Source organism: Canis lupus, chromosome 11 (assembly GCF_003254725.2).
Source record: "Canis lupus dingo isolate Sandy chromosome 11, ASM325472v2, whole genome shotgun sequence".
Lineage (NCBI taxonomy): Eukaryota > Metazoa > Chordata > Mammalia > Carnivora > Canidae > Canis > Canis lupus.
The window spans coordinates 20,348,626-20,361,474 of record NC_064253.1 but is presented as its reverse complement, the minus strand read 5'-3'; the positions used below and the strand labels follow the sequence as shown (position 1 = coordinate 20,361,474).

General features: G+C 37.3%; 1 protein-coding gene across 6 annotated transcripts in view; it reads left to right on the top strand.

Moving 5' to 3' along the window:
- The window catches only part of KIF3A (kinesin family member 3A), a 62,313-nt gene that overhangs the window by 169 nt on the left and 49,295 nt on the right, over positions 1 to 12,849 (top strand). For 5 of the 6 annotated variants that reach the window (XM_049116057.1, XM_049116054.1, XM_049116058.1 and 2 more), the window contains exons 1-2: positions 314 to 439; positions 3,447 to 3,720. In XM_049116057.1, the coding sequence (XP_048972014.1) occupies positions 329 to 439; positions 3,447 to 3,720 (385 nt within the window). In that variant the 5' untranslated portion in view covers positions 314 to 328. Of the gene's footprint in view, positions 1 to 313; positions 440 to 3,446; positions 3,721 to 12,849 lie in introns of those variants that run through there. The other variant, XM_049116059.1, reaches the window with a different exon arrangement.

Below are 12,849 nucleotides of genomic sequence, written 5' to 3'. Positions count from 1 at the left end.
GTGAGGAGAGAGGCTCAACCGCTGGGGTTCCTCATCCCGGCGGCCTGGCTCGGGGGCGCGGCCTGTTGCCATGGAGGCGCGGATCGGGCCGGCGGCCGGGCGGGGCGGGGAGGGTCGGGCTCGGCGGGCGGGAGCGCTGGGGAACCTGGCGGGTGGGCTCGGGGTCCTGGGAGCGGCCCCGGGCGGGCCCCGGCGCCTTCGCGGGTGCTGCATCCCGCAGGGCCTGCGCTGCCTGACATAAAGGCGCCGCGCCGGGGGATGCGCTCTCGCTCCCAGCCCTGCTAGCGGAGTCGGGCGACGGGGAGCGGCCGCGCGGAGTCGGCTCTGGATGCGCCGCGCCCGGTGGGCCCGCGGCACCTGCTGGGTCGGTGCGCCGCGGGGCCGGGGGCTGCTTGCTTCTACTCCAGCTGTCGTTCCGGTGGTGGTGCCTGAGCTTACGGTGCGGAATGTAACCCGTAGGTGTCTTTGTGTGTGAGGGGGGGTGGGTAGTATGTTTGTCTTGTAGGATTTCGCAGGGTGTTACCGTACCTTATAGGGGGCGTCCTAAGTCCACTGTCGGGCCACGGAGAACACCTGAGCTTGGGTCGGTTTCCTCCTGGTTCTGAGGCCTGGGACGCTTATTTCGTCTTTCTGGGTCTTTGGTTCCCACATAATTAAACTGTTCCTCATGGGATTGTACCAGGATGAGATAAAGTAACGCACCGCGGCTTTGAAGGACGGTGCTTGACATTTAGCGTGAAATGCCCAGTATTTGTTCCGTGTCGTTGCTTTCAAGTTATTTTTCAGTTCATTCAGCAGATGCTTGGCATCAGCCACATGTTGGGCCCTGGAGGTAAAATTTTGAGCAAAGCCAGCCAGATTCTTGAACTTGGGAAGACAGAAACTTGCCTTCAATGGGCAGAAGTGAAAGGCATGTTGATAGAGACAAACAAGATGCTTACCATTAAGGAAGGGAATGGGTGGTATAAAACAAAGTAGATTCTGGTGAAGGGTAAAGTGTTCCCATATAGGAATGCTGGCCTGCAGATGTCAGATCATCTCACCCTCCCCCCCCCCCCCGAGGGAATCTGGAAACTGACATTTTGTGGAATTTCTCCATTTTTAAATTCTAGCAACTAATTCAAAAATGTTGTTAAATGCTATGAGCTAAACAGAAGATATATGTGAAGCTGAATTCAGCTTCTTGACTACCAGTTTGCAACCTCTGGTGAAGACAGAAAGGACAGACATTAATACAATAAGAAGCAAACAAAAGTTGATTTGAAACCAGTTGTAGGGGATCCCGGGTGGCTCAGCGGTTTAGCACCTGCTTTTGGCCCAGGGCATGATCCTGGAGACTGGGGATTGAGTCCCACATCGGGCTCCCAGCATGGAGCCTGCTTCTCCCTCTGCCTGTGTCCCTCTCTCTCTCTCTCTCTCTCTCTCTGTCTTTCATGAATGAATAAATAAATTTTTTTAAAGATTTTATTTATTTATTCATGATAGTCACAGAGAGAGAGAGAGAGAGAGAGGCTCAGAGACATAGGCAGAGGGAGAAGCAGGCTCCGTGCACCGGGAGCCCGACGTGGGATTCGATCCCGGGTCTCCAGGATCGCGCCCTGGGCCAAAGGCAGGTGCCAAACCGCTGTGCCACCCAGGGATCCCTGAATAAATAAATTTTTAAAAATCTTAAAAAAAAAAAAAAAAACAGTTGTAGAAGGCAGAGGGAGAAGGGTGCTCTCAGGGCCTATACCAGGATTTGACCTAGTTAGGGTCTTCCTGAGTGAAGTGGCTGTTTTGCTGAGATCTGAGAATAAGTGAAGATGAGAGTGAGGAATGTTCTAGGCAGAAGGAACAGCACATGAAAAGGCCTGTGGTAAGAAAGAGCATGTTTACAAGTAAAGGCTTTTAAAAAGCCAGTGTGGCTGTGGCTAAGAAAGCCAAGCAGGGTAACTTGTGAAATAAAACTGGACAAGTAGACACGGGCCAGAGCCAGGTCTTACAAACCAACCTAAGGACTGATTTTTATCCTGAGACCTGTGGAAAACCATGGAGAAGTTTTAAGTAAGGGACCAATATGATTAAATTTGTGTTGAAGCTAACTGCCCTGTAGAGAAGAGACTATAGGAGAACCTAACTAGATGCAGGTTTATAGTTTACGGTGGGATAACGGTGACCTAGACTTAGGTGGTGGAAGTAAAGATGGGGAGAAGTGTGTTGTATCGATACTGTTCAACGAAACTATTGAACTTCAGTAACAGGATTGTATTTTTTTAATTGAAGTGTGATTGACATAAACACAATAATTTCACCTGTGCAACATGATTTGATATTTGTGTATCTTGTGAAATAATCCCCATAGTCTAATAATCCCCATCCATCACCATATAGTCAAAAAAATTTTTTTCTTATGATGAGCGATTTCAATATACACTATTTTAGTGACTTTCAAATATGCAGTGGTGTACTGTTGACTTTAATCAAAGTGCTATATATTACTTATACATGATTTATTTTATTATTATATTTAGTTATTATATTAGTTATTATTAGTTATTATTATACTAATATTAGTTAATATTATACTAATATTATATTAGTTATTATTATTATATTAGTTATTATTATTATATTAGTTATTATATTTAGTTATTATTTTATAACTGGGAATTTGTATATTTTGATCCCTCTCACCCATTTTGTCCACCTCTGTACCCCACTGCCCTCAGGCAACCACCAGTCTGTTCTAGGCAGAATTTTGTTTTGTTTATCTCTTGTTTTTTAGATTCCACATGTAAGTGAAATCGTAGTGCATGTGTCCTTGTTTGGGGTTATATTTTAGCATAGATTCTTAATCACAAAATTCAGAATTCAGAAGTTGAAACTTTACGTATACAAATGTTCATAAGGTTAGAGAGATACTAAAACATTTCTCTGCGGTTGGACTTTGTTTTCTGTGTTTCATGTTATCTTCTATGGAGAAGATAGACTATATATAGTTACATGGTAAAAAAAAAATTTTACTGATGCCTTGTAGAAAAATAAAAAGTCTCAGGGGAACACAAGACCTACTACTTTAGTCTTGATTGAAGTTGTTAACCATGTTCAAATGTGTTTTCCGTCATGCAGGAAACTCAGTAGTAGTCAGGGATTTTTATTGCAGGAGGACAGTCCGTAATATACTGATTAATTTTCTGCTTGAACAGCATTTATTTACTATAAATGTAAATTAGGTTTTATTTCCCATCATTTGTGTTGTAAAAAAAAAACCTATTTACCTTTTCATATCTTTAACTTTTTTTATATATCCGTAAGATCTTTAATTGCATTTAACAGAAATTTGTGGAGTGCTTAAAATATGCAAGGCACTGGGATGGCACAGTAGCCTTTTTCAGATTTGAAATTTAATTTGCTGAAGGTAAAAGTAAATGTGCTTTTTTCTTATTTGTGAATATTTTCTCCACTAGATCAATAAATCTGAGAAGCCTGAGAGCTGTGATAATGTGAAGGTCGTTGTTAGGTGCCGGCCCCTCAACGAGAGAGAGAAATCAATGTGCTATAAACAGGCTGTCAGTGTCGATGAGATGAGGGGAACTATTACTGTACATAAGACTGATTCTTCCAATGAACCTCCAAAGACATTTACTTTTGATACTGTTTTTGGACCAGAGAGTAAACAACTTGATGTTTATAACTTAACTGCAAGACCTATTATTGATTCTGTTCTTGAAGGCTACAATGGTGAGTATATTGTTCACTCTTTAAAACAACTTTACCAAGGTATTAATACCCTATAAATTCATCTATTGTAGTTGCATAGTTTGGTGAGTTGTAGTAAATACATACACTTGTGAAACCACCACAACCCAGTTTGATGACCTTCCAGTTTTTTTTTAATGTCCTTTTGCAGTCCCACCTCCAGGCATCCATTGACCTGCTTTTGTCTATAGTTCTATCTTTGCTTGAAATTTCATATAAATCAAGTTACACCCTATCTCATCTTTCTTACCTATTTTCTTTCGGTTGCATAATGTTGTTGAGGGTCATCCATGTTGTTGTATGTATCAGTACTTTGTTGCTTTTTAATGCTGAATTGTATTGCATTGTTTGAATATACTATACCACCTTTTATATCTTCGAAGGAAATCTGGATTGTCCCACTTTTTTGGTGATTGTATATAGTTCTGCTATGAACATTGTTTTATAGAATGTTCTTTGTGCAGATAAGTTTTAAAGTTTTTCTTGGCTAGATATCTAGAAGTAGAGTTGGTGAGTTATATGGTTAATGTATGTTTATCTTTTGAAGAAATTGTCAGACTGTTTTCCAAAGTGGTGACTATTAATTCCCCCTGCCCCCCTGCCAGTGTGCTATGAGGGTTCCTTTAGTTTCTTTACATTTTTCACCAACATTTAGATTGTCAGTCTTTTTAACTACAGCTGTTCTAGAGGATCTGTAGTGGTATCTCATTGTTTTAACTTGTATTTCTCTATTACAAACAATGTTGAACATCTAATCCCGTACTTTTATTTTTATTTTTTTAATCCCATTCTTATATATTTTTGTATTTTTAAAAAATATCTTACGTACTTTTCAGTTTCATTGGCTATGTTACTATTGAGTCATGCTCTTTATATGTTCTGTATTCAAATCTTTTGATCGGGTAAGTGATTTGGAAATATTTTCTTCCAGTATGTGGCTTGTATTTTCATTTTTTAATGGTCTTTTGAAGAGAAAAGATTTTGAGTTTTGATTAAGTCCAGTTTATCATTTTTTTCTTTTATCATGTTTTCATTGACACAGCCAATAAGTATTTGCTGAACCCAAAACCAAAAAAATTTTCCCTTATGTTTTTATCTGGAAGTTGTAAACATTGTAGGTCTTACATTTAGGTATATGATTCATTTTGAGTTAATTTTTACATGTGGTGTGAGGTAAGGGTGTAAGTTCTTTTCCTCCCCCGCCCCCCCTCTTACTTATGAATACCCAGTTGTTGCAGCACCATTATTTAAGACTATCCTTAGCCTATTGGTGCTTTTGCCAAAAAATCAACAGATTACAGTGTGTGGGTTTATTTCTGGATTGATTATTCTGTTCCAGGTCTGTCCTGTTTTTATTACTGGGTTTATGTTTTGAAATTAGGTAGTATATGTTCTCTAGCTTTACTTTTCTTTTTCAAAATTGTTTGGCTTTTCTGGATTCTTTGTATTTTCATATAAATTTTAGAATTACCTTGTAAATTTCCACAAAAAAGAAAACCTACTGGGATTTTGGTAGGGATTGTGTTGAATTGTATTCTGACCATATTGAGTCTTCTAATCCAGAACATGGTATTTCTCTCCATTTATTTATTTATTGTTTAATTTCTCTCATTAGTATTTTGTTGTAGTTTTTGATGTACAGATCTTGTGCTGCTTTTCATAAATTTATTCCTAAGTGGGTTTTTTTTACCTGTTTCCTTTTTTTTTCTTTTAAGATTTTTATTTATTTGACAGAGATAGAATGAGTGAGAGAGAGAGAGAGAGGATGTGTATGCATGCATAATGGGGGAGGCAGAAAGAGAGGAAGAAGCAGATGTCTCTGCTGAGCAGTGGAGACTGATGTGGGCTTGATGCCGGGCTTGATTCCAGGACCACAGGATCATGACCTGAGCCAAAGGCAGACACAGTTAACCGACTGAGCCCCTCAGTGCCCTACCTGTTTCTTTTTTAAATTTAAATTCTAGTTAACATAAGTGTATTACTATTTTTGATGCTTTTGTATATAGAATTGTTTTTATAATTTCATTCTTAGAATTGTACATTTTGATACTAGAAATGCAATTGATTATTTTAGGGTTTTTTTTTTTTTAATTGAGATAAAATTCAGGTAACATAGAGTTCACTTTTTAAACCATTTTACTATATACAAGTCAGGGGCTTTAGTACATTCATAGTACTTTTAAAAAAATTTTATTAATTTATTCATGAGAGAGACACACACAGAGAGAGGCAGAGACATAGGCAGAGGGAGAAGCAGGGCCCATGCAGGGAGCCCGATGTGGGACTCGATCCCCGGTCTCCAGGATCACACCCTGGGCTGAAGGCGGCAGCTAAACCGCTGAGCCACCGGGCTGCCCAGTATATTCATAGTGTTGTGTAATATCACTGTTACCTGTTTCCAGAACATTTCCATCACCCCCAGAAGAAACTCTGTATCTATTAGCAGTTACTCCCAGTTTTGCTTCCTCTTATACTTGTACCTATGTATTTACTTTCTAATGTGTATGAGTTTTCCTGTTCTGGACATTTCATATAAATAGAATCATATAGTCTTTTGTGTATCTCTTCTTTTACTTGGTACATGTTTTCATTGTTCTTCTACCTTATAGTATGTATTAGGACTGCATTTTTTTTAATGATCAGTTAATAGTCCATCTTATGGATATGCTGCTCTTTTATTTATCCATTCATCTGTTGATAAACATTTGGGTTGTTGCCATTTTTTGACTATTAAGAAGTGTTGCTATGAATATTCTTGTACATGTTTTTGTATAAATGTGTGTATTCCCTTTGCTTAGGTAAATATCTACGAGTGCAATTGCTGGGTCAAAAGGGTAACTGCCAGATTGTTTTCCATAGTGGCTGGCTGCACCATTTTTACATTCCCACCAGCAATGTATGAGGTTTCCAATTTCTTCACATCTTTGCCAAAACTTGTTGTCTTTTTGGTTACAGCCACCATAGTGGATATGAAATGATAGCACATTGTATTTTGCAATTGATTTTTATATATTGACCTTGTACACTGCAACCTTGTTAAACTCGCTTATTATTTCTGGTAGGCTTTTACTCATTTATTGGTAAGCTCCCTAGGATTTTCTATATGCAAGAGTGTTTTCTATATGCAAGTATTTTATCTGCAAATAAGATAGTACAGTTTCTTTGTTTCCCATCTTTTTGTTACCTGAATTGCCTTGGCTAGAATCTCAGGTACAGTGTTGAATACAAGTGATGAGAGTGGGATCCCTGGGTGGCGCAGCGGTTTGGCACCTGCCTTTGGCCCAGGGCGCGATCCTGGAGACCCGGGATCGAATCCCACGTCAGGCTCCCGGTGCATGGAGCCTGCTTCTCTCTCTGCCTGTGTCTCTGCCTCTCTCTCTCTCTCTGAGTGTGACTATCGTAAATAAATAAATTAAAAAAAACAAAAAAACAAAAAACAAGTGAGAGAGTGAACATTTTTGTTTTGTTCCTGATTTTAGCATTCACTGTTTTACCAGTAAGTATGATGTCATCTGTAGATTTTTACCTAAGTTCCCCTTAAAAAAAAAAGTTCCCTTCTTATTCTTTTTTTTATTTTTTTATTTTTTTTTAGGAATGGATTTTGGATCTTATCAAATGCATTTTTTTCCTGCACCTATTGAAATCATCTTTTTGTTTGTTATTATGTTCAGTTATGTTGATTTTTAAATTGAAACCAGCCATGCCACTTGGTCATGGCATATTATCATTTTGTATGTTGTTAGATTTGATACGCTAAAATTTTAATTTGTGTGTGTGTGTGTGTGTGTGTGTGTGCGTGTGTGTGTGTCTGTGTTCAGGAGGGATATAGGAGTTTTCTTGTAATGTCTTTATCTGGTTTTGGTATCAGGATAATAATGCCAATTTCAGAGAATGAGTTGGAAAGTATTCCCTCTTTTTAAGTCATGTGTAAAAATTTGTCTAGAATTAGTGTTACAGCTTCCCTAAATGTTTGGTAGAATTTACCAGTGAAGCCAGATAGGCCTGGAGCATTTTTTTGTGAGAAGGGTGGGTTTTTAACTTAAGATTCACTGTCTTCAATAACACAGAGCTTTTTGAGTTACTTATTTTTCTTTTAGTGAGCTCTGAAAGTTTATCTTTCATAGAATTTGTCTCTTTCATCCAAGTTGTTGAACTCATTGGCAGATAGTTGTTTATATCAATCCTCTATTATTCTTGTGTTAGAATGTGGTGATGTAATTGGATATTGATTTATGGTATATGATAGATGGAGTTTGTTTCATCTGTTTTTCTTGTGATTAGTCTGGTAGGAGGTTTATCAATTTTGTTGATCTTGTCAAAGAATTGACTTGGTTTTATTAATTTTCCTTTATTTTTTTTTACACTTTATATTCTTCTTTGATCTTTATTTTTTTCCTCCTACTTTATTCCTCTTTTTCTACTTATGGTGGAAGCTGAGGTCATTGTTTTGAGACATTTCTAACTTTCCTTTCTTTTTTTTTTTTAAGATTTTATTTATTTATTCATGAGAAACACAGAGAGAGAGAGGCAGAGACACAGGCAGAGGGAGAAGCAGGCTCCCTGCAGGGAGCCCAATGTGGGACTTGATTCTGGGTCCCCAGGATCACACCTTGAGCTGAAGGCGGCGCTAAACCGCTGAGCCACCCAGTCTGCCCTAACTTTCTAATATAGAGATTGAATGCTATGAATTACTCCCTAAGTACTGCTTCAGTGGCATTGTACAGATTTTGACATACTGTGTTTTCATTTTCATGCAGTGCAGGGTACTTTCTCCCTTCCCTCTTGATTTTTTCTTTGATCCTTGGGTTGTTTAGAAATGTGTTAGTTTTCAGATAATTTGAGATTTTCCAGGGATCTTTCTGTTGTTACTGATGTCTAGTTTAATCCCATTTTAGTCAGAGAACATAGTATGTAAAACTCGAATCTTTTGAATTTAGAGACTTGTTATATGACCCAGAATGAAGTTTTTTGTTAAATGTATGTATATTCATGAAAAGACTGTGTTGGATGGAGCATTCTATAAATATTCTTTACATCAATTTACTTGGTAGTGTCATTCAAATTTTCTGTCTACTTAATTATTTTCTGGTTGGTCTATTGGTTCCTGAGAGAGGGATATTCGGTTCTCTTACTATGTTTTTCTATTTGCCTTTTCCTTTCAGTTCTATCACTTTTTATTTGATGTATTTTGAAACCCTGTGAGTAGGTGCATAAATGCTTAGGAGTTTCAAGTCTTCTTCATGCATTAACCTCATTTTCCTTGTGAAATTACTCTTTGTCCTTAGTAATGTTCTTTACTCTGAAACCTACTTCAATATGAATTTAGATAGATATTCTAACTTTCTTTTGATGTAATGTTAACATGGTATATCATTGTTCATCTTTTTACTTTTAATATATTTGTATTTTTGTAATGCAGGTGCATTTCTAGTACCTAGTTATACTGGAGATCACTAAGATTACCCCAAGTTCAGAGGTTGGTAGGAGAAGTCAGGGGACTCAGGATATAATTGTACTTACAGCTTTGGTTTATTACAACAAAAAAGAAAAAAAGAAAAAAGAAAAAGAAGAAAACAAAAAACAGCACGGGGAAAATGGAAGAGGTGCATGAGGTAAAGTGTGGAGGAAACCAAGTTCAGACTCCTAGTGGGCACACAGGTTGTGCTTAATTCTTCTACCACTTAATGTGACAGTACTTGGGAAATCATATCTGTCAGAGAAGCTCTGTAGGCAGTACAGTGTCCCAGGTTTTTGTTGGTACCTGCTCATGTGGGCACCCTCAACCTACCACTTGCCAAGGTCCCAGACTCTTAGAAGGAAAGCAGGGGTTTAGCATAAACCACCTTGTTTATAGAAACAGTTTTGGCATGATGAGCTACTCTTACCTGTTAGGGATTGGTAAGAACCCTCCCCAAATCCAAATTCCCAGATGGTAGTCAAAGGCCAAACTTGAAAGCAGGCCTCTCAAAGAATAGCAGCCCCAGATCTGTTGTTAGCTCCCTTCTGCACAGCATTGTACAGTTGGTAGTGGTTTTGTTTTGTTTTACCTAGTCTTGCTGTCTCTGCCTTTTTTTTTTTTTTTTTTAAAGAGAGAGAGACAGAGGCAGAGACACAGGCAGAGGGGGAAGCAGGCTCCCTGCAAGGAGCCCATTGGAGGACTCCATCCTGGATCCCAGGATCATGCCCTGAGCTGAAGGCAGATGCTCAACCGCTGAGCCACCCAGGCATTCCTAAAAAAAGGTTTAACTACTTGTCTCCTTCCAAGTTTTGTGCTCTTGTTGTCCTACATTTACTTCAACACGTTATAAACTCCAAACCACATCATTGTTATTTTTGTTTAACGCATCAGTTATCTTTTAAAGAGATTTGAATAATAGGTAAAAACATATATTTTCGTACTTATATAGTTAACCATTTTTGGTATTCTTTATTCCTTCATGTAGATCCATATTTCCATCTAGTATCATTCTTTCTGCATTGGAAAACTTCCTTAAATGTTTCTTAGAATGACTGGTGATGAATTCTTTCAGGTTTTGTATTCTAAAAGGTATTTATTTTGCTATTGTTTTTGAAAGAATTTTCACTGGATATAGGATTTTAGGTTGATAGTTTCTTCTTTTACTACTTGAAGAAAGTAGTACTTTCTACTGTCTACTGTCTTCTCATTTGCTTTTTCTTCTACTGGAATTCTCTTTTCTTTATCTTGGTTCTTCTTTACATAAGTGTCTTTCTCCAGGTGTTTTTAAGATTTTCTTCTACATCCCTGGTTTTGAGCATTCTGATTATGATATGCCTTGGTGTATTTTTCTTTGTTTCTGTGCTTACAGTTCATTTAAGCTTTTTTGGATCCGTGAGTTTGTAGTTTCCATCAAATTTGAAAAAATTTTAGCCATTTTTTCTTTCAATGTTTTTCCTTTCCCCACTCCCTTCTTGGGGGACTGCAATGACGTGTATGTTAGGCTGCTTGAAATTGTTCTACAGCTCATTGATGCTGTTTGGTTTTTTTCTCTGTATTACCTTTTTTATGTTTCTGTTGATATATGTTCAAGTTTAATGATCTTTTATTCTGCAGTGTCTAATCTACCATTAATCTTATCTATTATATTTCTCATCTCAAACATTGTAGTTTTCGTCCCTAGAAGTTTGATTTGGGTCTTTGTTGTATCTTCCATCCAAGTTCTTCCTGACTTCCATCCAAAGTTTCCACTTAACTTTTTAACATGTAGAATACAGTTTTAATAACTGTATTTTAATAACTCATTTAATGTCCTTGTGTGATAATTCTAACATTTGTATCAGTTCTAAATTGGTTTGATTGATGGAGTTCTTCATTATGAATTGTATCTTTATGCTTTTTTGCAAGCTTGGCAAATTTTGGTTAGTTTCCATATACTGTGAATGTTACCTTGGCTCTTGTTTTTTTTGTTTTTGTTTTGTTTTTTTAATTCCTATAAATATTCTTGAGCTTTTTCCCGAGTTGCAGTTACTTGAAAATGGTTTGATTCTTTCAGTTTTTTTTTTATTAGTTTCAGAGGTAGAATTTAATGATTCATCAGTTGTATATAAATGTATATAAATGTTCATCATTTCCAACACTCATTTACATAGTTTCACCTTTTCTAGAATGTCATATAGTTAGAATCATGTATGTATATATATATTATAACCTTTCAGTTTAGCTTCTTTCACTTAGTAATATGCACTGAAGTGTTCTCCATGTATTTTCATGGCTTGATAGCTTGTATCTTTTTTTGTGCTGATTATATTCTGTTGTCTGGATGTACCACAGTTTATCAATTCACTTACCTCCTGAAGGATATCTTGGTTGCTTCCAAGTTTTGGTAGTTAAGAATATGCGCTGCTGTAAACATCTATATGCAGATTTTTGGTAGACCTTCTACCATTTTTAAAATATAGTAAAAAATGGGGAGGTTGGATAAAATTTCAGGTCATTTCTAGTTTTTAAAAAGTAAAGTTTAAAAAAAAATAAAAAGTAAAGTTTTAAGAGATGTCCATATTGAAGGAAATATTAGCATTAGATTTGTTAAGTTGGACATACAAAAACTAGAAATATAGAATCTCATCTCTGAAAATGAGATGAGATTCTTTTATTCTAGGGGATTCTTGGCTCTATAATTATAGATTACTATTCTTTTAAAGTCAGTAATCTTCATATATTTAATGAATTCATAGAAATTACATTAGGAATTAATTTAAAAATTTTGGCCATTACATACTTCTAAAAAATAAGGGCTCTAGAGCCAAATGGACTGTATTCACAGGTTGTTTGTACCACTTACTAAGACATTGAACAAGGTAAGCCTTTGTTTCCTTAGCTAAAGCATGGGAGTATAAATAGTGCCACACTCTTAGGATTGGGGAGAAAATTCAGTAAGGATGTGTGTAAAGTACATGGCCTAGCTCATAGCATATGATCAGGAAATGACAGCCATGTGTCAGCTCTCACATGTGGTCTGTGCACTCATAATATTTTCAGCTCTTTTGAAGATTAGTACATTACATTCTTAATGACACAGTTTGAAACACTTAGTGAATTAGGAAAAAATAAGACTTTTTTTTATTCCATGTGTAAAAAATGGCTTCTGTTGTGATTAAGTGTTGTGATGGTTGTCACAGAAAGTCTTGAAAGTGATGGTGATGTAAGAGGTTACCTGCATGGAGTGGAAGTAGTTAAAAAATGTTTGTGCTGTATTCTCACACTGTGCTCTCTCCTGCAGAAATTGTACCTGCTCCCAGGGCTTTACTGGCCAAATACATCTCATTCCTTCACCTACCTGCTTAACGCATGCATTTGAATGTGTCATGGGCACTTAAAGCTCAGTAGGCCCTCAGCTGAATTCACTATCTTTCCTTTCAAACCATCATTTCAAACCATGGTGGTGGTCACCATCTCAGTATACGGCATAGCCATACATCTCCTTGTTCAGGCCAGAAATTTGAAAGTCATCCTGGATTCCTCCTTTACCCTGGTCTCCTGGTTAGTTATTTCCCAGATGCTGTTGCTTCTAACGGTTGCATGTCTCTGAAATCCTTCCACCTTTCATATTGCCTTCTGTTGTCAGCATTAGCTCTCACGTGGCTAACTACTCC